Source organism: Myotis nattereri, assembly GCF_964212035.1.
Source record: "Myotis nattereri genome assembly, chromosome: 3".
NCBI lineage: Eukaryota > Metazoa > Chordata > Mammalia > Chiroptera > Vespertilionidae > Myotis > Myotis nattereri.
In genome coordinates, this window is record NC_138077.1 from 55,060,819 (window position 1) to 55,084,262 (window position 23,444).

Below are 23,444 nucleotides of genomic sequence, written 5' to 3' on the forward strand. Positions count from 1 at the left end.
TGTTTAACATTAACTTTCCAGAATCATAGGTTTATGAACTAAATGTATTTTTTCTTACTCAAAGCAATGATTCTTAGAATATGTTCCACACTGTACAAATGTAAATTTGTAATTATAGAAGTTGTAATTTGCCTACTTTTATAAATCCTATAAATACCTTACTTTTCAGTGAACCTTAGGTTTACAGTGAACTTTGCTTGCTTGCCTATATGAAGCAGGCTTGGAAACATAAAGTATATTTTTCTTTTATTCTGATGCTAGGGAATTGGAATTAATTTGAAAAAAGCATGACTGTTAGACTATATTAAAGTAGTACATGACATGGCCCGTGTGCTTAAAGAATTTATAATGTGATCAGAGAAATAAAACCAATACTTGAAACTACTTACGTCCGAAATTGTTGATAAAGATACTAAGTAGAGTGATGAATTAGGACTAAAGTAGTCTGGGAAGATTTCCTAGAGGGGTTCCGATATGTGCTTGTAGGATTTGGAGAAGCACTGTGGAGAGCCATCACATTTCTGTACAGGAAAGACTCATGTCCAGGACCAAGAATGGCCTAACAATGAGGGGCTTGTTCAAATCAAAACAGAGATTTATTAAGAATTCTAATAAAATAAGGCTCCTAAAGTTTTCTGTAATCTTTATTTGCTTAACTTTTTCTTTGATAGTTTTTGGCATTACTGTATGTAGTTGCTACCAAGAACACTTGTGCATCAATTATACTAATAATTATTCTTTCTACAGATTTTGTAGCTTTTATATTATTTTTGAACAAAATATATTCTAGTCTTATAGTGCTTCTTAAGCTACCTGTAAGAAGGGCCATTTTTTTGTTTGTTTTATTTTTTATTTCCAAGCTGATTGAAACATAGTAAAATGTAATAACATTGTCATGGTAATTAGAAATTGCTATAAATGTTTCTAAATGCTTATTCTCACTTTCTGTACTTATCTTTGTCACTGATGGGTAGCAAATGGTCTGTGGATTATACTTTGAATAGCACTTTCTTAGAATGTCCTGGTAAAAGTTGCTTCTATAATATTTTTTTAAATAGGTATGCATCTTCTATTGATGATATTTTGGAAGATGAAGAGCATTATGCAGATCAGTTAAAGGAGTATCTTTTTTATGCAGAAGCCCTACGGTAAGTATAATAAGGGTTAGAGATGCAGCTGGTCACCACTCTATATACATGGTGCTCCAACATAGAAATAGTAAGGTTTTTTAATGAATAGTAAGATTTTTAAATGAATTCCTCCAGATATTGAATGAGGTCTCTTTGTTGTCCTCTGTGTTGCACAGTGCTAGATATAGAAATTTAAGATAATCCCTGTCCTTGAAACATCCTATATAATAAAGAGCTAATGTGCTAATTAGACCGAACAGCCAAACAGCCTTCCGGACACCCTTCTGGACGACCTTCTGGATGAAGCCGAGGCTGCAAGAGCTGAGCCCCTTCCACAAATTTCGTGCAATAGGCCTCTAGTTATACTGATAAAACCTGTCAGTCTTAGGCATCAGGTGTCTGTGTGTTGTTCTTTGTACTTTTTTCAATTTGAAGATTGGAAGCAAATTACAGATAGAGTATGTATGTAACACTATCTTTTACTAGGTTGTATATTTTTTAAATCCTCACTTGAGGATATGTTTGTTGATTTGAGAAAGAGAGAGAGAGAAACATCAATGTGATAGAAACATGGATCAGTTGCCTCCTGTATATGCCCCAACTGGGGATCAAACCAGCAACCTAGGTATGTGCTCTGACCAGGAATCAAACCCACAATCTTTTTGGTGTATGAGATGATGTTCCAACCAACTGAGCCACTCAGCCAGGGCTATCTATTCTTATTCTGCCATTTTTATTCTGTAATTTTTTTCACACCTGCATATCTTATCTCCTTAGTAAGGGCTATAAAACTTCTTAATATCAGGACTTTCTCTGATAGGTGGTCATAGTAATTAAGTTACTATATTTTTTTCTGTTAATTTTAGAAAAATTAATATTTTCCTATAATAGATGGCTTTTGTTATAACCACTTTTGGTAATTTTTTGTCACTTTTAAAAGTAGTTTAAAAATTCTGTTAGAAAAAAGAGTTTTTGTTAGTAAAACAGTGGAGCAATATTTCTTTACCTGTTCAGTAACTGGTATGAAAACATAACATTGTTAGTCTTTTCCTTCTGGAGCTTTGAGTGGTATAGTTTCACCAAGGTATTTCCACATTACCAGGGAATAGAAAGTTGCTGAATACAGTGGAATTTTCTTAAAAATTATAGAAAAGATTAACATGTATTAATATGGAAATACGTTCATGGTATATAGTTAAGTAAGAAAAGATGTGGAATCACTTGGGGTTTGTAGATATATACATTTGTAAATGCCTAGCTAAAGTCTGAAAGGATATACACCATCTGTTAACATGGATTGTGTCTGGATAGTGGGTAAAAAATACTCAGTTGCTATGTGAGATTATAGCATTAGTTTCTATGTTATATAAAATATTTTATGATGTGATAATTTTGGATGTTTATTTAAAAAATTTTTTTTATTGATTTCAGAGAAGAAGGGAGAGAGAGAGAGATAGAGAAACATTAATAATGAGAGAATCATTGATTGGCTGCCTGCTGCATACCACACACGGGATTGAGCCCACAACCCAGGCATATGCCCTTGACCAGAATCGAACCCAGGATGCTTCAGTCTGCAGGCTGATGCTCTATCCACTGATCAAAACGGGCAAGGGCAATTTTAGGTGTTTATTGAAAAAAATTACAAGTATCTAGAAAACAACCTTTTGTTTTAAGGCATATAAAGTTTTTATGCTTGGGTTTTGCTAGATTTAATTTTTAATTTTGGGCAACTATATTTAAACTTGAAAATTCTGGGTACACAATTTCTGACCCTGCTAAGACATTGTGATGCTTCCCCTTTACCCCTGAAAAAAATTTTTAACATGCTAAAAGAAAAGCCATAAAAATTAAATGGTAGTGGTAGTGTTCTTTTTTATCCCTAGGGCTGTGTGCAGGAAACATGAACTTATGCAGTATGACTTGGAGATGGCTGCTCAGGACTTAGCATCTAAGAAGCAGCAATGTGAGGAATTGTCAACTGGGGTGAGTGAGTTTCCATTTAGGACTCTGGTATTAGTGTAGCAAGCCTTATGTGGCATGAGCTGTCGTTGTACTAAGGATTCCTGTAGCTTTTACAGGGGAATAATTTGTGGGCAACTTTACAATTCTTTGGGTTGTGATCTTTTTTTTTTTTTTTTTTAATATATTTTATTGATATTTTACAGGGAGGAAGGGAGGGGGATAGAGAGTCAGAAACATCAATGAGAGAGAAACATCCATCAGCTGCCTCCTGTACACTCCCCACTGGGGATGTGCCCGCAACCAAGGCACATGCATGCCCTTGACCGGAATCAAACCTGGGACCCTTGAGTCCATAGGCCGACACTCCATCCACTGAGCCAAACTGGCTAGGGCTGGGTTGTGATCTTGATATAAAAAGATAAGCTATAGTATTATAAGATATTTTGTCAACATTTTGCTCTGTGTAATAAGTGTCATTTCATTTCTACCTAAGTCCAAGTGAAAAAACATTATTCTTTGGGATTGAAATAATGACCTTTGTCAGGTTTAATTTTATAAGATATATTATAGACATTTTAGTTTACTTTTAAAAGCCATACCCAGTCAGAATCAGTATATCTCTCTTTACAAGGAGCTTTTTGTGTATTTGATTCTTGAATGCTTACAGTGAGCACTTGTGAAGAAAATTCCATATCTTATTGTATTAGACTTAGGTCATTTCTATAATCAGCTTTCTACTCCACTATTATCTTATTGGCATAAATTGGCTGTCATAGTGAGCGCACACAATCTATAAGTAATGAAGTAGTGACAATGTTACCATTTATAAGTCACTTTATACTAACAAGTACTTTAGGTTCAAAGGTACTTATAGGTACCCACTTGCTATGTGTATGAAAAGCCAAAAATCTATATGGTGAAAGACCTTTGACTGTCAAACAGTAATATAGTAGGCTTAATGTATTTTTAAAACCCAAGGGAAATTCCCAGTCCTTTTACAGGGAGCTTGGTTCTTTACTCCTACATGTGAAGAGAAAAACGTTTCCTTGTGTAAACTCCAGAGATTGAGGAAATGTTAAAGCAGTAAAGCTTAATGCTTGGATTTAGGCATCCTGTTTTATTAAAGACTAGAGGCCCGGTGCACGAATTCATGCAAGGGTGGGGTCCCTCCCAGCTGATCAGGGCTGTCTTGCCCAGTCCCAATTGGAGATGATCAGGGCTGGCCAGGGGAGGGACTGTGGACAGTTGGCCAGCCAGGGGGAGGGATCACGGAAGGTTGGCCGGCAGGAGAGGTTGGCTGCACACTGACCACCTGGCTGGCTGGGGGGAGGGGCCGTAGGAGGTTGTCTGTGGGAGCGCACTGATCACCAGGGGGCAGCTCCTGCGTTGAGTGTCTGCCCCCTGGTGGTCAATGTGCGTCATAGTTACCGTCCAGTCGTAGCAGTTGCTTAGGCTTTTATATATATAGACTAGAGGCCCAGTGCGCGAAATTTGTGCACTGGTGGGGGGGGGGTTCCCCTCAGCCCAGCCTGCACCTTCTTGCAATCCAGGACCCCTCAGGGGATGTCCGACTGCCACTTTAGGCCTGATCCTGTAAACTGGCAGTCAGACATCCCTCTTGCAATCCAGGACTGTTGGCTCCTAACCATTCTGCCTGCCTGCCTGCCTCATCGCCCCTAACCACTCACCTGTCTGCCTACCTTATCGCCCCTAACTGCTCGCCTGCCTGCCTGATTGCCCCTAACCGCCTCTGCCTCAGCCCCTGCTTTGGCGGCTTCATCTGGAAGGACATCCGTAATGACGTCCGGAAGGGCATTTGGCTGTCCGGTCTAATTAGGATATTATGCTTTTATTATTATAGATACCCAAATTTCACTGTGAGTTATGCAGATTTTAAATGTTTCTTTAGTTTGGTTTATTTTCATTTTTGGTTTCAAAAATATGACCACTAATATAAAGAAGTGACTTGCCTAATAAATACTTTAGCTAGAAATTTTCCATTTCATTAAGAAGTTCAGTTATTTTACTCTTTTTGTCTTTTCCTTATTATTCCAGTATTAGTAATCATATTAGGAGCCCCTTGTTTTGTAGGCTTACGGTGCTTCTCTCTGATCTAGGGGGAAAATGACAAAAGTTTCCTTTTTAAAAAGTTTTTACTTGTAGTAAAATATATATAACATAAAATTTATCATCTTAACACATTGTATGCGGGAAACGTATTTATACATTTTACTTATACGTTTTACGTTGACTGGTAGTAGAGCGCGGGACACGTATTAATACATTTTTTATAGACTAGCGGTAGAATGCGGGTAACGTATAAATACGTAAACTAAAGTTATCGTAATTTTACTGAACATTGCCATTTGTGCAAAAAATTAGCAAAAATGGCCCGCGCCACCTGTTAGCGCGCGATAAAAACTACCCGCAGGCAATGTGTTAACCATTTTTAAGTGTACAATTCAGTAGTATAGTAGTAAAAACATGTTGCCAACCTCTAGAACACTTTTCATCTCGCGAAATTGAAACTATATCCATTAAACATCAACCGTCAATTTCCCTCTTCCCCCAACCCCTGGCAACCACCATTCTACATTCTTTTTTAATTTTTAAAATTTATTGATTCCGAGAGAGAGAGCAACATTAATTTGTTGTTCCACTTATTTATGTATTCATTGGTTGATTCTTGTGTGTGCCCTGACTGGGGATCGAACCCACAACTCTGGCATATCAGGATGACACTCTAACCCAGCAATTCTCAACCTGTGGGTCGCGACCCCTTTGGGGGTCAAACGACCCTTTCACAGGGTCGCCTGAGACCATTAGAAAACACATATATAATTACATATTGTTTTTGTGATTAATCACTATGCTTTAATTATATTCAATTTGTAACAATGAAAATACATCCTGCATATCAGATATTTACATTACGATTCATAACAGTAGCAAAATTACAGTTATGAAGTAGCAATGAAAATAATTTTATGGTTGCGGGTCACCACAACATGAGGAACTGTATTAAAGGGTCGTGGCATTAGGAAGGTTAAGAACCACTGCTCTAATCGATCAAGCTATGGAGCCAAGGCTCATCATTCTACTTTCTGTCTGTGAATCTGACTATTCTAGATACCTCCTATAAGTAGAATTATACAGTATTTGTTTTTGTGACTGCTTATTTTCTCTTAGCATAATGTCCTCAAGGTTCATCCGTGTTATAGCATGTATCAGAATTTCCTTTCTTTTTATGACTGAATATTTCATTGTATGGATACAGCACATTTTGTTTATTCATTCATTTGTTTCTAAATCCTTTTAGACTGTGAGAACATTTTCTTTGAAGGGAATGACTACCAAGCTCTTCGGTCAAGAAACTCCAGAGCAGAGAGAAGCCAGAATAAAGGTGCTTGAAGAACAAATAAGTGAAGGGGAACAGCAGCTAAAGTCTAAAAATCTGGAAGGCAGGTAAAAATGCTGAGGTGTTTAACAAAGCCAGTTATGTAGATTATATGGTGGATTGTTGCTTTATAACAATTCCCAGCTTCATTAGCATCCCTGGATGTGACTATTCTTCTAAAATGTAGTTACTGAATTACTAAGAAAGTTGAGTTATCAAAAATATGTTATAGAAACATTTGTTTTAATGTGGGGGGAAGGAAGAAGAAAGTTTCAGCTTCATAATATTTTCCTGCACTTTTTATGATTCTATCCTTTGCACATTCTCTCTGCCCTTCCTTTTCTGTCATCTAACAAATGCCTGATCAGCCCTCAGTGCCCAGCTCTTCTGTTCCTTTGTGAAGCCTTCCCCTATCCACACAGGCTATGTGGCACTTGGTTCCTGCCACTGCAATGTGGTGGTTTTGTACTGGATGGTTAGTTGCTCTGAGTGAGTGTCCCTGGCTAAATTACGAGCCCTTCAGAGCCAGTGATCATGTCTTTTTTCTCTTTATATTTCAACATCCTGCATAGGGCTTGCCATGTAATTACTCCATAAATATTTCTAGAAATTTAGTTTTCAAAGACCTGCCATCACTGTTTGGCTCACTTTCCTTATTGTTTTCATCTGTTAGTCAGTGAGTAGACCACAGCAGACAAAGAGTATATCATTGGTTTGGAGGTTTTTAAAGTAATTTTTAGAACCTCTGGCACCAAATAAGTCAAAGTAATCTTTCGTGAATAGAGTTAGATAAACAAAAACTTGTAAGAATTTTTTGCAACTGTAGTTGTCATTTAAAGCAGTACATGATAAATGTGATATATACTCCATCCTGGCAAAAAGAGTATATATTTTCCAGTGACCCAGGCAGGCAACTTCAATTGGCATCTATATCTGTTTTATAGGAAACTAGAGGCCCAGTGCACAAATTCATGCATGGGTGGGGTCTCTTGGCCTGGCCAGCAATCTAGGCTATAAGGGGGGCTGGCCCAGGGGAGGGGCTGCAGGAGATTGGCTGGCTGGCCCCCTAGATCGGGGGCCATCGGGGGGCTGGCCAGCTGGGGGGAGGGGCCTCTGGAGGTTGGCCATGGGAATGTACTGACCACCAGGGGCAACTCTTGCATTGAGCGTCTGCCCCCTGGTGGTCAGTGCGTGTATAGAGACTCCACTGGTTCTTCGATTGTAACGGTCACTTAGGCTTTTATATATATACACTAGTAGCCCGATGTACGATATTCGTGCAGAAGGGGGGTCCCTCATCCCGGCCTGCAATGATGCTAGCATCCCTCGCCACGGACTCCGGCCCGAGGCCCCTGGCCTCCTCTCCCTCCGTGCATCTGGGGCGCAGACTCTGGCCCGAGGCCCCTCCCCTTCAGCGTGGACTCCAGCCCAAGGCTCCTCCCCTCCTCTCCCTCTGCCCACCCAGGGTGCGGATTCCGGCTGAGGCCCTTGCCCTCCCCTCTCTTCACCCAGCCAAGCACACATGTTCAGCTTTAGAAGTTATTTACTTACTGATGGTTAGTAAATAACTTCTAAAGCTGAATGCTTCGCAGTGAGCCCAGCATCCTCGCCAGGGACTCCGGCCCAAGGCCCCAGCCCTCCCCTCCCTCCGCGCATTCGGGGCGCAGACTCTGGCCCGAGGCCCCTCTCTTTCCCTCCTTCAGTGTGGACTGCAGCCCGAGGCCCCTACCCTCCCCCCTCCCCCCCCGCACATATGGGGAGCGGACGCTGGGCATCCCTGGAGGCAGACTCCATGAGCCCAGTGTTCCTCGCCACGGACTCTGGCCTGAGGCCCCTCTCCTCCCCTCCTTCGGCTTGGACTCCAGCCCAAGACCCCTGCCCTCCCCTCCCTCTGCCCGGCGCGCAGACCCTGGGCATTCCTTGAAGCGGACTCTGGCCGGAGGTCCCAACCCTCCCCTCCCTCCACACAGCTGGTCCAGATGCTGGGCTCGCGTTGCCTGGGCAGCGCCGCCAGTGTCCCATCCCGGCCACTATGGGCGCTGCCATCTTTGTCACGGGGTGACGGTTAACGAAAGTCCCTGGAGCCTGAGGGCATGGCTAGGCATGGGTGGCTGCACCTCCCCGACCAGCGAAAGTCCCGGGAGCCCACGGGTGTGGCTACAGCCTTGTCTCCCTAGGCCGGTGAAAGCCCTGGGAGCCTGTGGTCACGGCCGCCATCGCCTCCCGGGGCGCTTGACACCTGTGTATGCAAATTAACTGCCATCTTTGTTGGATAATTTGCATAGTCACTTGGATTGGCTGGTGGGCGTGGCTTTAGCATAGGAGAGGGATGGCTAATTTGCATGTTTGTCTATTATTATATAGCACTAGTGTCCCGGTGCACAGACTTCGTGCACTCGGGCTGGGGTGGTGTCCCTCAGCCTGGCCTGTGCCCTGTCACAGTGTGGGAGCCCTGCAGTCCATCGCCCCAAAGAGGTAGGCCCCACCCACCCATCTGGCGCTCCTTGATAGATTGCCCCAAAGAGGTAGGCCGGAGCCGGGGGAGGCCTGTGGACCTCCACGCGCCTGTGGACCCCCGGCCGGGCCAGGCCTACGGCGGAGGGCCCTCTGTGCGTGCCTTTGGATCCCTGACCCTGCAAGTCTCTGCCCACTCGCGCCTTCTGTGCACGCAGTCTGCTGATCGGTCGTTACTGTGATGGCATCCTGACCAATTTGCATATTACCCTATTATTAGTATAGTATAGATTTGAAGCTGAAATTCTTGTGGCAAAAATAGATTATTAAAATGTAGACGAACATTTGCTTTTTCTCCCACTGTAATTTTTAGGGAGAGAAAAATAGATCTGCCTGGCTGGGCATGGCTTAGTAGTTGAGCGTCGACCTATGAGCCAGAAGGTCACAGTTCATTCTTAGTTAGGCTCGATCCCCAGTGGGGGGTGTGCTCCAGGAGGCAGCCAATCAATGATTCCCTCTCATCATTGATGTTTCTCTCCCTCTCTCCTCCTCCTCCCTTCCTCTCTGAAATCAATAAAAATATATTTAAAAAAATAGATCTCACACAGGGAAAAGCTTTTTCCTTTATATAGACAAAAACCAACTCAAATGAGAACTGTTTATTTGAATTTATAGATAGTTCACTTAATTTAAATAATAATAACAACAACTATGCCTTTTATTTCAGAGAATTTGTGAAAAATGCTTGGGCCGATATTGAACGCTTCAAGGAGCAAAAGAACCGTGATTTAAAGGAGGCTCTCATAAGCTATGCAGTTATGCAGATTAGTATGTGCAAAAAGGTGGGTTTTGGTTTCAGTAAAGATAAAGTGCATGCAGAAGTGCTTACAAATTTTTATAAAACTGGCCCTGGCTGGGTTGCTTACTTGGTTAGAGCGTCATCCCAATATGCCAAGGTTGCAGGTTCGATCCTCGGTTAGGGCACATAACAAATCACCCAATGAATGTATAAATAAATGGGACAACAAATTGATGTCTCTCTCTCTCTCTCTCTCTCTCTCTCTCTCTCAAATCAATAAACAAAAAAGAAAAAAAACCAAAATTTAAACAAACTAATCTTGTTTGAATCAAAGTGTCATTTTCATTTTTTTTTTAATATATTTTATTGAGTTTTTACAGAGAGGAAGGGAGAGGGATAGAAAGTTAGAAACATCGATGAGAGAGAAACATCAACCGGCTGCCTTCTGCACACTCCCCACTGGAGATGTGCCCGCAACCAAGGTACACGCCCTTGACCGGAATCGAACCTGGGACCCTTCAGTCCGCAGGCCGACGCTCTATCCACTGAGCCAAACCGGTTAGGGCTCATTTTCATTTTTAAAGTCTATTCTTCTTCCCTTCCAGAATATTTCCCAATTTATCAACTTAATTTTATTTTTTCCTTTTATTATTTTTTTGTTAATCCTCAGCTGAGGATATTTTTCTGTTGATTTTTACAGAGAGTGGCGGAAGGGAGAGGGAGAGATAGAAATATTGATATGAGACACATCCATTGGTTGCCTCCTCTACACACCCAGACTAGGGCTGGGGAACCTGCAACTGAGATACGCACCCTTGACTGGAATCGAACCCGGGACCCTTCAGTCCTGGAGCCACCCTGCAGGAGCTACAGAGCAATTTGCAGATGGCCGCTATTTATGTTGGGCTTGGAAGTGCCCAGGAAAGGCCAAGCTGTGAAGCAAGGCAGGCTGGTGCTAATACCAGGTCTTGGCCTCTTGTTGATAGGTATGGGGCATGCTGATCCCAGCTGCTGCTTGTTTGAGAGAGTTTAGAAAAGTCTGAAGTCTGAGCCAGGACAGGACATTCATATCTGCAGACAGCTTGGGTAGAGATGCAAATTGGGTGGAGTCTCAGGGAATCACCAGGGTAGATCAAACAGTGTGGACCACATTGATGGAAATTCAGATACAGCTGCTGGTTAGCTCTGTGACAGAGGAGGTCTTGGCATAGAAACAGTGAACCCTGTGAGCATCCCTGTGTGGGAGAAAGCCACCCCCAAGTTCTTGCTCTGATGCCAGACAATCCAGTTACTCCCCATATGTCCTTGGATACCCCCAAACCACTGCCCCAGCACTGGAGCTCAGAGGGAGCAAGTCCCAGTAAGTCTGGGTACGGCCCTTTAAGAGGAACTGCTGGGGCTCCAGCAGCCTCCGTTTCAACTCAGCCACAATCCCCACTGGTTTTTACTGCCTGAAGTTATGGGGACTTCTCATTTCAGCACTGGAACCCTGGGCTGAGAGGTTTGTTATGGAGCTCTTGTTCCTCATGGGAGGCCTCTGCAGCTGAGATATCACTCCCGATTAAAAAAATGCCACATATGGGTGTCAGACCAGCCCGTTCCCCACCTCCACCCCTCCTAGTAGTCTCAATGTGCTTTCTTTTTAATTCTCTAATTGTAGGACTTCTATGCAGCTGATTCTGAGTGATGGTTGTTCTGCTGTATTTTAGTTGTAATTTTTATGTGGTTGTGGGAAGTGGCGAGTACATGCATTTACCTACACTGCCTTGTTGGTTCTCGCCATGTTGGTTCTCTCCATGTTGGTCAGCCTTTTTGATAGTGAATTTTCTAGTTTGTTGAATCAAGGGGGCTGAGGCTTTTTAAAGAAATACTTGATTGATTTTCAAGTTTATTTTTAAAATTTTGAAAATTGCCATAAAATCAAAATGTTCATCGAAAAATTTCAAATAATCCAGAAGCATCTTTGCCTCCTGCCCCAAATTCCTGTTAGAAAACTTACCAGTGTTATACCTCACGTGTATCCTTTCAGATGTTTTCGTGTATATACAGTCATTTAGAAAATATACATTTTCCTCTTCCCTAACAAAAACGAGATTGCATTATATGAGCTAGTGTGCAGTGTGCAGTGTTTCCAATTGATGTCTCATGGATATCTTATTTTGATAGTGCATAAGCTCTATCTTATCCTTTCTAACAAGAAGTACTCTGTTTTAGATACTACTTTATCCAGCTAATCTGAGCATTTTAAAGGGTTTTTGTGTGTTTTTAAAATTTTTATTTGCTTTTTGTATCCCATCAAGGAAGAAAAAACTAAAAAGATTCTTGTTTTTTTCCTATTATTTGAAACTTTGATAAATATAGACACATTTTAACATTTAAATATTAAAATACTAGAGGCCTGGTGCATGGATTCTTGCACCAGTGGGGTCCCTCGGCCTGGCCTGCACCCTCTCGCAATATGGGGCCCTTCAGGGGATGTTGGACTGCCGGTTTCGGCTGGATCCTTGCAGGCCAGGCTGAGGGACCCCACTGGTGAAAGAATCTGTGCACCGGGCAGGTTTGAGCCGTGGGACCCCACCAGTGCATGATCGGGACTGGGGAGGGACTGCGGGAGGGCTCCAGGGCGTGTCCAACCCATCTTGCCCAGTCCCGATTGGCTGGACCCCAGCAGCAAGCTAACCTACGGTTGGAGTGTCTGCCCGCTGGTGGTCAGTGCATGTCATAATGACTGGTTGAATGGTCAAACCGTCAGACACTTAGCATATTAGGCTTTTTTATTATATAGGATTTCTTTTTCATAATTTAGTAGTTTATTAGAGACGATGTATCTTGTTTAAAAAATACTTTTGTTTCTACCACTTCTTTAGATTTTACTGTTACATGTCTACAAACATGCCTTTTTATGTAAGCATGTTAGGTATATTATATCTTACTAGAGGCCTGATGCATGGATTCATGCACTAGTGGGGTCCCTCGGCCTGGCCTGCGGGGATCAGTGAACCTCTGAGCCCCTGCAGCCTGGCCTTACCCGCCAGCTTATTGGGCTCCAGCCTACTGTCTGCTTTGATCCCACACAGCACGGAGTAGTGTGTGAAGTGGCAGGCGGCTGGGGACAAGCCCGAGCCTGGGCTGGTCGCCGTGCTGCTTCTGCTCATCCCGGTCCCCCTGTGCCTGCCACCGCCACTGCTTGGGCATGAAGGGGGAGTGTCTGCGGGAGAGGCTTGCACTGTTGCAGCTGCGCTCGCCAGCCATGAGCCTGGCGTCTGGCATTCATCTGTTAGCTGAGCGGCGCTCCCACTGTGGGAGTACACTGACCACCAGGGGGCAGCTCTTGTGTTGAGCATCTATCCCCTGGTGGTCAGTGTGCGTCATAGCTACTGTCTGGTCGTCTGGTCACTTAGGCTTTTATATATATACTAGAGGCCCGGTGCACAAAAATTTGTGCACTCGGGTGGGAGGGTCCCTCATCCCGGCCTGTGCCCTCCTGCAGTCTGGGACCCCTCGGGAGATAACGACCTGCTGGCTTAGGCCTGCTCCCGGGTGGCAGAGGGCAGGCCTAATCCCTAGGTGCAGTCCCTGGTCAGGCTCAGAGCAGGGCTGATAGGGGAGTTGTGGCCCCGCCCCCTGTCACACACAGAGCTGCAGGGCGATCGGGGGTTTGGGCACTTCCCCGTCATGCTGGTCCCGGTGCCGGGAGGCCTCGCGGCTCTGCTGATCCCGGTGCTGGGAGGCATATTACCCTTTTACTATATAGGATAGAGGCCTGGTGCACGTGTGGGGGCCGGCTGGTTTGCCCTGAAGGTTATCCTGGATCAGGGTGGGGGTCCCCACTGGGGTGCCTGGCCAGTCTGGGTGAGGGGCTGAGGGCTGTTTTCAGGCTGGGACTGTAGCTCCCAACTGCTCCTTTTTTTCTTTTTTTCTTTTTTTTTTTTAATTCTGGGCCAGCTTTAGCTCTGAGGCTCCAGCTCTTAGGCATCCGCTGCTGAAAGCAGGTATCTGGTTTGTTTCGGTTCTATAATCGAAACTCTGTATCAATTCCAGCTCTGAGATCCCGGGCTCGCTGAAAGCAGGTTTCTGGGGTTTTGTTTAGCTTCTATATTTGTTACAATGTTTTTTAAACTGCAGGCTCAGAGGCTGGCAAGGCAGGCGGGGAACGTTGGTTTCCTCCGTCACTGAAGCAAACAAGCCTCATGTTAGTTTCAAGCTGCCTGGCTGTCGGCCGCCATCTTGGCTGGCAGTTAATTTGCATATCTCGCTGATTAGCCAATGGGAAGGGTAGCGGTCGTACGCCAATTACCATCTTTCTCTTTTATTAGATAGGATATAGACGAGAGGCCCAGTACATGAAAATTCATGCACTGGGGGGGTCCCTCAGCCCAGTCTGCCCCCTCTCACAGTCTGAGAGTCCTCGGGGGATGTCCTACTCACAGCTTCGGTCTGCTCCCTGGGGGGAGCGGGCCTAAGCTGCAGTCTGGCCTCCCTCTGCGGGAGGCCACCAGGCTGATCAGGGGAAGGTGCTGCCCCCATCACCCTGCTGCTGCTGCCACTGCCACTGCTGGCCACCGCAGCTGCTGGCCCTCGGCCCTCGCATCACCAAGGTGTTTTCATCAACATGGATTCCAGTCCCTTCACCACAAAAAATGACAACTTTCTTTAGGCATTTTCAAAATGTCTTTCATAGGATATGACATTTCTTTCTTTTTTATCCTCTCTGAGAATATTTTCCCATTGATTTTTAGGGAGCATGGAAGAGAGAGGGAAAGACAAAGAGAAACATCAATGTGAGAGGGACACATCGATTGGTTGCCTCCTGCATGAGCCCTGACTTGGGCCTGCAGTGCAGCAGCTGCAGGGTCTGCTGATCAGGCTCTGCCTCTCTCTCCGGGCCTTGCTGCAGTGGCGGCTGCTGATCAGGCCCTGCCTCTCTCTCTGGCCCTTTTAGCAGCCATGGGGGCTGTTGATCAGGCCCTGCCTCTCCCTCTCTGGGTCTCGCAGCAGCCGCTGTGGCTGCTGATCAGGTCCTGTCCCTGATGCTGCAAGTCCCCGCCCACCTACACCGCTGTGCATGCAGCCTGCTGATTGGTCGTTATTGTGACGGCGTCCTGGACAATTTGCACATTCCTCTATTATTAGTACAGATTAGCTTTGTACTTAGTAGCTTGCCAGAACCATTGAGAGAGATTCAGTAATTTAGTACATAATTGGTTTCTATCAAAACATCAGTTAATAGAGTAATAATTTAATAATTCATTAATTTATATTTAATTGTTAGACTAATAAGATGTTAGTCTTTTTTTCAAATATATAGAAAAACTGAATGAAAACGTGTTTGGTTTATAAATAGAAATGATAAGGATATGTAATATGAGTAAATGAGTTTATGTTTTGAACCTTAAAAACTCAGTTTTGAAAAAGAAGTTGTAGGAGTTCTTTCTGCATTTTGAAGAGAGGCTCATAGAAATGATTTTCCTACTTTTTTAGACATTCACTTATATTAGCTATTACCAGAAAGTGTCATATTTGCTGGACTTGTTAATTATTCCAAAAAGCAAAACATAGCATACCAGGAAGCCACATACGTGGGCTTTCAGGATCCTTTCAAATTCACAGTTTAAAGTTCTTTTTGTGTTTGCTTCTAAGGGAATTCAAGTTTGGACCAATGCTAAGGAATGCTTTAGCAAGATGTAATCCTGTGAAATGAATTTCTCTTCAATCAAAGTGCCCCAAAACAGAAGCACAAGTAAATAAATAATAATTTAAGTTGCTACCCAGTCTACACAAAAATATATAAGTTGACTAAATTCAGCTGTCTTTAATTTGATTGTAGTTGTATTTATATAGCACAAAAGGATGTATTTTAATGAAGATTAAATATTATAATTTGAGGTTTTGGGGACTGGTGCTGATTCCAAAAAGTTAATTTGATAAAATATACCAACAGATTGTCAGGCTTCTGAACCAGTGACTGAGTGTCACGATGTTGGGTAATTTCTAGATGTTCATTTTAATTCCAGCTATTTTAGATCTGTTTATGTAGAGAGTTTTTCCCTAAGATTGAATTCCTATCTTTACTTGGTAAGACTCACTGATCTGTTGTAGGGGGTTATTTTTTCTTGCCTTATAGTTGAGCTGTTTGGTTTGACAAAGCTCAGCAGAAACTTAGTGTGCAATCTAAGATTTTCTCTCACATTCATTGATGCCCCCTATAACATTTGCATACACTAGAAAATGCCTTTAATTTGTGTTTTACCAGAATTTTGATACTGGTCAGAAATTTTATACTGCCAACAAAGAAGACTGAACTTCTCAGATATATAACAGAATACGTTGTTATGATCTAGGAACTGCTATAATAGAATTGTGTATGTTACATAAAAGCATTAAATTCTTCTCAAATAATTCCTAACCTCAGTGATGAGCCTAAATTTACTCTGCTTGGCTCTCTACACATGGCATTTCAGGGTACAAGATGTATGTAGCATTTCAGTGTATGAGATATATGTAGTGCGCATATGTGTTTGTATCTTCATTATTAGCATCCTTCTTTCCTATTGCTTGGCTGTAATTTTTGTAAAGGTAAATTATATTGTTTTTTGATGTGTTTTTGTGGTATATGTTCAGAAGCCAAGCACCCTCAGTTTGCTAGCTTTGCAGAATCTTCGATGTCTCATTAGTAATTATGTAAAAAAAAAAAAAATTCCCCAGTACTGTTCAACATTTGACTTTTTTATGTGTTCAAAATGTTGCTGGATTTTTGTGCTGTTTGCCAAACTTATACAATAAATAAATGAAGTATTGTGCTGATTTTCATACAATTTCTATTGTTTTAATAAAGTGATCTATATATATTAGTAGCTGATGCCCTGTGAAAAAATAATACATGCCATATTATGTTTTGAAGTGTTTAATTATATAAATTTGTCTTATGGCAAAATGTTGGGTTTTAAAAAATATATATTGAGATGATTTTTTAAATTTTACTTATTTTTTAAAGAGAAAATTGTTAGAAGCAAAAGTTATCTTTCATTCCATTGAATTATATCATCTCTTGACTCATGAACTTAAGTAGCTTTCCATTTGGCATTTAAAAATCAAAAGCCTCCCCACTCCCCACAACCCCCTCCCCCGCCCCCCAACTAACCTGGTGCTAATGTAAAATGTATTCAGTTGTTTCCTACTAGTTGACTTAATTTGTTTCTTTTTGGTGTTGTTGTTAATCTTCATTCAAAGATTTTTTTTTTTCAAAGATATTTTTTTTCCATTGATTTTTTTTTTAAAGAGAAAGGAGAGAGGGAGGGAGAGGGGAGAGGGGAGAGGGGAGAGGGGAGAGGGGAGAGGGGAGAGGGGAGAGGGGAGAGGGGAGAGGGGAGAGGGGAGAGGGGAGAGGGGAGAGGGGAGAGGGGAGAGGGGAGAGGGGAGAGGGGAGAGGGGAGAGGGGAGAGGGGAGAGGGGAGAGGGGAGAGGGGAGAGGGGAGAGGGGAGAGGGGAGAGGGGAGAGGGGAGAGGGGAGAGGGGAGAGGGGAGAGGGGAGAGGGGAGAGGGGAGAGGGGAGAGGGGAGAGGGGAGAGGGGAACATTTATGTGGGAGACACATTGATTGGTTGCCTCTGGAATGTGCCCAGACACAGCCAGCTGGGATCAACCTGCAACCCAGGTACCAGGTATGTGCCCTTCACCAGGAATTGAGGCCCTTTGGTGCATGGGCTGATGCTCCAACCACAGAGCCACACCTGCCAGGGCTAGCTGACTTAATTTGATAATGCCATTGTTACTTATGATTTCAAAGATGAATTAGGAAAAATATTTTATTATGTTCTCTAAAATATACAGACATTCATTTGGTTGTATTATATTTAACTAGGTATATCTTGACTTGGATTGATTTTGAAAAATTCATATCACAATCATTCCTTTTTAAAAAAACTCTCTTAAAGGAGTTTTATGATGGATATGATTTTTGGTACTATTCACAATAAGGATAAAGAAAATAAAATACATATGCAGTAACTTTTGGTATTTAAAAATTAAGACTCAAAATGAGTTATGCAAAGGGGGGGCGGGTGTTGGATTTCCAAAGGTAAATATAAAAAGATAGTGTAAGCAGTAACTAAAGAAAAATTATTCATTACATTAATTGAAATACTTAATAACAAGAAGATTCCATCTTGACAGTGTATGCAGTCAAAGCATTAAAATTAACTGAAGTCATACTTTCATTTGCATCCAGAAACTTGAGTATGGATGAATGAGTCACTTGTAATTATAACATAGTATCCAAAACAGGAACTGAGGATTTTTAAAATCCAAGCAACCTTAGAATAAACACACACCCAGCTTGGGGTGGAATGAAAAATCCAAGAGTTATGTAACAGCAATGTTAGACTTTCAACATCCTTATCATCACTCTCTAGATTTATATGCATACTTTCCTTCTGGGTAAACTTTACTGATTCTCCTAAAAAATGTTCACTGAAAAAGATTTAGGAATTTCTTTAAAGATTGAATCACCATAGAAATTCTATAAAATAAAAGCTTAATATGCCACTTGATCAAACTGTCGCTATGACATGCACTGATCACCAGGGGCCAGACACTCAATGCAGGAGCTGCCCCCAGCCTGTAGGCCAGCCAAGGTGGGTGCCAGCTGGGGCCCCCCAATATATTTATGTATTTGAAAGGAAAAGGAAGCAAGGGAAATATAAACAAATTAAACCCAAAGTAAGTAGAAGAAAGGAAATATTAAAAGAGCAAAAATCAGGGTTAACACATTGCGGATGGATCCCGAGAATTTTTGCTTCATATTACACAGTGTTTTACAAAGTATACTTTAAAAAGATATTAGCTTGGGACGAAGGTCGTCGCGGGGCTGGTGAAAAAAAATAAAAATAAAAATAAATAAATAAATAAATAAATAAAAAGATATTAGCTTGTAAGAACATGTAATAAATAACTTCAAAATGCAATGGGTATTTAATTTTAAAGGGTGCCTTTAACATTTATGTAAAACTAGAGGTCCGGTGCACAAAAATTTGTGCACTTGGGGGAGTCCCTCAGCCCAACCTATGCCCTCTTGCAGTGTGGGACCTCTCGGAGGATGTCCACCTTCTTGCTTAGGCCCGCTCCGTGGGGGATTGGGCTCAAGCTGGCAGTCAGACATCCCTATGGCAGCCCGGCAGCCCTCGGGGGATGTCCACTTACCAGCAAGGAGCAGACCTAAGCTGCAGTTGGACATCCTTAGTGCTGCTGAGGAGGCGGGAGAGGCTCCCGCCACCACTGCTGTGCTGGCAGCCGTCAGCCTGGTTTGTGGCTGAGCAGAGCTCCCCCTGTGGGAGTGTACTGACCACAAGAGGGCAGCTCCTGCATTGAGCATCTGCCCCCTGGTGGTCAGTGTGTGTTATAGTGACCAGTCATTCCCAGTCATTCTGCTGTTAGGGTCAATTTGCATATTGCCCTTTTATTATATAGGACAGCCGTGGGCAAACTACGGCCCGCAGGCCGGATCCGGCCCGTTTGAAATGAATAAAACTAAAAAAAAAAAAAGACCGTACCCTTTTATGTAATGATGTTTACTTTGAATTTATATTAGTTCACACAAACACTCCATCCATGCTTTTGTTCTGGCCCTCCAGTCTAGTTTAAGAACCCATTGTGGCCCTCGAGTCAAAAAGTTTGCCCACCCCTGATATAGGATGTTTTTTTTTGTACTCATTCAATAGAAACTTATCTGGCCAGTAGGTAAAGCTAGCAATAAAACTACTGGTCCATCATGTGTTAACAAAGCCAAAAGTTGGTTCTTTGAGAAGATTAAGTTAAACTTCTAGCAAAACTGGATGAAAAGAGAAAACACAAATTATCCTTATCAGAAATGAAATGGGGAATGTTGTTACAGATCTTACAGACATTAAAAGGATAATACGGAATATTATGGACAACTTTAAACCAATAAATTACATGAAGTCAATGAATTCCTTGAAAAATATAGCCTACTAAAACTGATATAGATGAAATAGAAAATCTGAATAGCTTTATATCAAAGAAATGTATTATCAAAAGTCTTTCTACAAAAGAAAACTCTAAGGTTCAGATGGCTTCATTGGTGAGTTCTAACATACATTTAAGGAAGAAAAAGCTTTAATTCTACACAGACTTTTAGAAAACGGAAAAGGGAATACTTCTCAATCTTTTTTTACAATTGAGGTAACATTGGTTTATAACATTGGTTTATAACATATAAGTTTCAAGTGTACAATATTGTACTCGATATCTATACTATAGCATGCTCACCATCAAAAGTATCATGTCGCCCTAACCGGTTTGGCTCGGTGGATAGAGCGTCGGCCTGTGGACTGCAGGGTGCCAGGTTTGATTCCGGTCAAGGGCATGTACCTTAGTTGCAGGCACATTCCCAGTGGGGGGTGTACGGGAGGCAGCTGATCAATGTTTCTAACTCTCCATTCCTCTCTTCCTCTCTGTAAAAAATCAATAAAATAAGTTAAAAAAAAAAAAGTATCATGTCGGCTGCCGCTATTTGAGGCCCAGCGGCTGCTCCGCTTCCTGCTGCTGCCGACACTCCGGCCGGAGAAACCCCGGGAGGCCGACTCACCATCATGGATACTCTGTCCGAAGCAAATGACACTTTTGCCATAAATCTTTTGAAAAAGCTGGGTGAAGACAAATCAAAAAACATTTTTCTCGCCATTCAGCATCTCCTCTGCCCTGGCCATGGGGGCAGGTGGAGACACTGCGGCCCAGATAGTCCAGGCACTTTATTTCAGTAAAAGTGGTGGCAGAAGTGATGTCCACCAGGGCTTCTAGACGCTCCTCGCTGAGGTTAACAGGGCTGGCACGCAGTACTTGCTTAGAACTGCCAACAGGCTCTTCGGAGAAAAGTCCTTTGATTTCAACTTATCTTTCAAAGATTCCTGCCTCAAATTCTACCAAGCAGAGATGGAAGAGCTTGACTTCTTCAAAGCTGCAGAGGAGGCTAGAAAACATATCAACACCTGGGTAGCTAACAAGACAGAAGGTAAAATTACAGAGTTGCTGCCTCCAAATTCAGCTAATCAAAGTACTCCTCTGGTTCTTGTGAATGCCATCTACTTCAAAGGAAACTGGGACAGCCAGTTTAGCAAGCACCAAACCCAGGAGAGACCATTTAAAGTTAGCAAGAATGAGCAGAAACCTGTGCAAATGATGTTTAAAAAATCTACCTTTAATATGACCTATGTCGGAGAAATATTCACCAAAATTCTGGTGCTGCCGTACGTCGGCAAAGAGCTAAACATGATCATCATGCTTCCTGATGAATATGTCGACCTGGAAACGGTGGGAAAGCAGCTCACCTATGAGAAATTCATAGAATGGATCAGGCCAGATGTGATGAAGAAGAGGCGGAAGTGTGCCTCCCTAGATTTCAGACTGGATGAGAATTACGACATGAAGGATGTCCTTTACTCTATGGGCATGACCTATGCCTTTGAGCAGGACAAGGCTTCTCTGGAATGTCGTCAGGGAGAGACCTGTGTCTGTCCTTTGTGGAGGTCAACGGGGAAGGCACAGAGGCTGCGGCCGCCACCGCCGGCATCATGCTCCTTCTGTGTGCAAGAGTCACGCCCAGGTTCTGTGCTGACCACCCCTTTCTTTTCTTTCTGCAGCACAGCACAACCAACGGTACTCTGTTCTGTGGCCGATTCTCCTCCCCTTGGGAAAATGGTCGACGCTGCCTGTAGCCCTTCTCCTGTCTCCTGCTGACCCACTTTCCTCTGGCACTTCACAGTGTGCCTGAACCCAACAATAAAGGGCCTAGTTTTGAAGTTCAAAAAAGAAAATAAGGATCATGTCCATCCGTTACCATACAGTTGGCTCCCTTTACCCATTTCCTCTTCTCTGGTAACCACCAATCAGTTATCCATATCTATGAGGGTTTTTTTGGTTTTTGTTTATTTTTTTAATAGTCCACATATGATTTTTGTCCTTTTTTTTCTTTTTTTTAAAATATTTTTATTAATTTCAGAGAGGAAGGAAGAGGGAGAGATAGAAACATCAGTGATGAGAGAGAATCATTGATTGGCTGCCTCCTGCACGCCCCCCCACTGGGGATCGAGCCCACAACCCGGGCATGTGCCCTTGACCAGAATCGAACCTGGGACTCTTCAGTCCGCAGGCCGACGCTCTATCCACTGAGCCAAACCGGCTAGGGCCTTTTTTTTCTCTTTTAAATATGAAACACTTCACGAATTCGCATGTCATCCTTGCACAGGGCCATGCCAATCTCTGTATTGTTCCAGTTTTAGTGTATGTGCTGCCAAAGCGAGTGCTAATTTTTGTCCTTTTCCATCTAACTTATTTCACTTAGCATAACACCTGTTGCAAATGGCAGTGTTTCATCTTTTTAAAAAAATTATTTTTTAATCTTTATTGTTGAGAGTATTATAGATGTCCCTATTCTTTTCCCCCTCCACCTGGCTCCCACCCTGCCCCAGGCCTTCACCACCATTTTATCTGTGTCCATAGGTAATGCATACATACATATAAGATCTTTGGTTAATCTCTTCCTGACCCCTTCCTGCCCCCCTTCCCTCTGAGATTCGTCAGTCTATTCCATGTTTCCATGCCTCTAATTCTAATTTATTCAGTTTATTTTGTTCATTAGATTTCTTCATTTATTTTGATTTTTAGATTCAATTGTTGATAGGATATGTGTTGCCATTTTATTGTTCATATTTTTTATCCTACTCCTCTTTCTCCTCCTCGCTGCCCTCCTCCTCCTCCTTTTCCTATTCCTTTTACTCCTCCTCTCCCTTCTCTTCTTCCTCCTCCTTCTTTTCCTTCCTCTCCCTCCTCCTCTTCCCTGTCGTCATCCTCCTCCTCCTCCTTTTCCTTCTTCTTTCTTCCTCTTTTTAAAGAATACCCTTAAACATTTCATGTAATACTGGTTTTGTGGTGATGAACTCATTTAGCTTTTTCTTGTCTGTGTAGCTCTTTATCTGACTTTCAATTCTAAAAGATAGCTTTGCTAAGTAGACTAGTCTTGGTTTTATAGGTCCTTGCTATTCATCACTTTGAATATTTCTTGCCACTTCCTTCTGGCCTACGAAGTTTCTGTTGAGAAGTCAGCTGACAGTCAGATGGGCGCACCCTTGTAGGTAGCTAACTGCTTTTCTCTTGCTGCTTTTAACACATTGTATGCGGGAAACGTATTTATACGTTTTACGTATTTATACGCTCTACCAGTGTAGTAGAGCGCGGGACACGTATTATTACGTTTTTTATAGACTAGCGGTAGAATGCGGGTAACGTATAAATATGTAAACTAAAGTTATCGTAATTTTACTGAACATTGCCATTTGCGCAAAAAATTAGCAAAAATGGCCCACGCCACCTGTTAGCGCGCGATAAAAACTACCCGCAAACAATGTGTTAAGATTCTCTCTTTATCTTTAACCTTTGGCATTTTCATTATGATGTGTCTTGCTTGGTGTGGGCCTCTTTGGGTTCCTCTTGTTTGGGTCTCTCTGGGCTTCCTGGACTTATAAGTGTATTTCTTTCACCAGGTAGGGGAAGTTTTCTGCATTATTTCTCAAATAGGTTTTTAATATCTTGCTCTCTCTCTTCTTCTGGCACCCCCATAGTGAGAATGTTGGTACGCTTGAAGTTGTCTCAGAGCTCCTTACACTATCTTCAGATTTTTGGATTCCATT

The 23,444-nt window shown here is 42.6% G+C and overlaps 1 protein-coding gene and 1 pseudogene across 4 annotated transcripts in view; both read left to right on the top strand.

The window, feature by feature from the left end:
- The window catches only part of SNX4 (sorting nexin 4), an 86,479-nt gene extending 64,918 nt beyond the window's left edge, over positions 1–21,561 (top strand). For 2 of the 3 annotated variants that reach the window (XM_081085390.1, XM_081085389.1), the window contains 5 exons: positions 1,059–1,148; positions 3,017–3,116; positions 6,415–6,560; positions 9,674–9,788; positions 15,386–16,591. In XM_081085390.1, coding sequence (XP_080941516.1) covers positions 1,059–1,148; positions 3,017–3,116; positions 6,415–6,560; positions 9,674–9,788; positions 15,386–15,433 — 499 coding nt within the window. In that variant the 3' untranslated portion in view covers positions 15,434–16,591. Of the gene's footprint in view, positions 1–1,058; positions 1,149–3,016; positions 3,117–6,414; positions 6,561–9,673; positions 9,789–15,385; positions 16,592–21,398 lie in introns of those variants that run through there. The other variant, XR_013995632.1, reaches the window with a different exon arrangement.
- On the top strand, positions 20,352–21,473 carry LOC308515011 (serpin B6-like; annotated as a pseudogene). Its single transcript has one exon. The product of its transcript is annotated as a serpin B6-like (transcript).
- Positions 21,562–23,444: the final 1,883 nt, after the last annotated feature.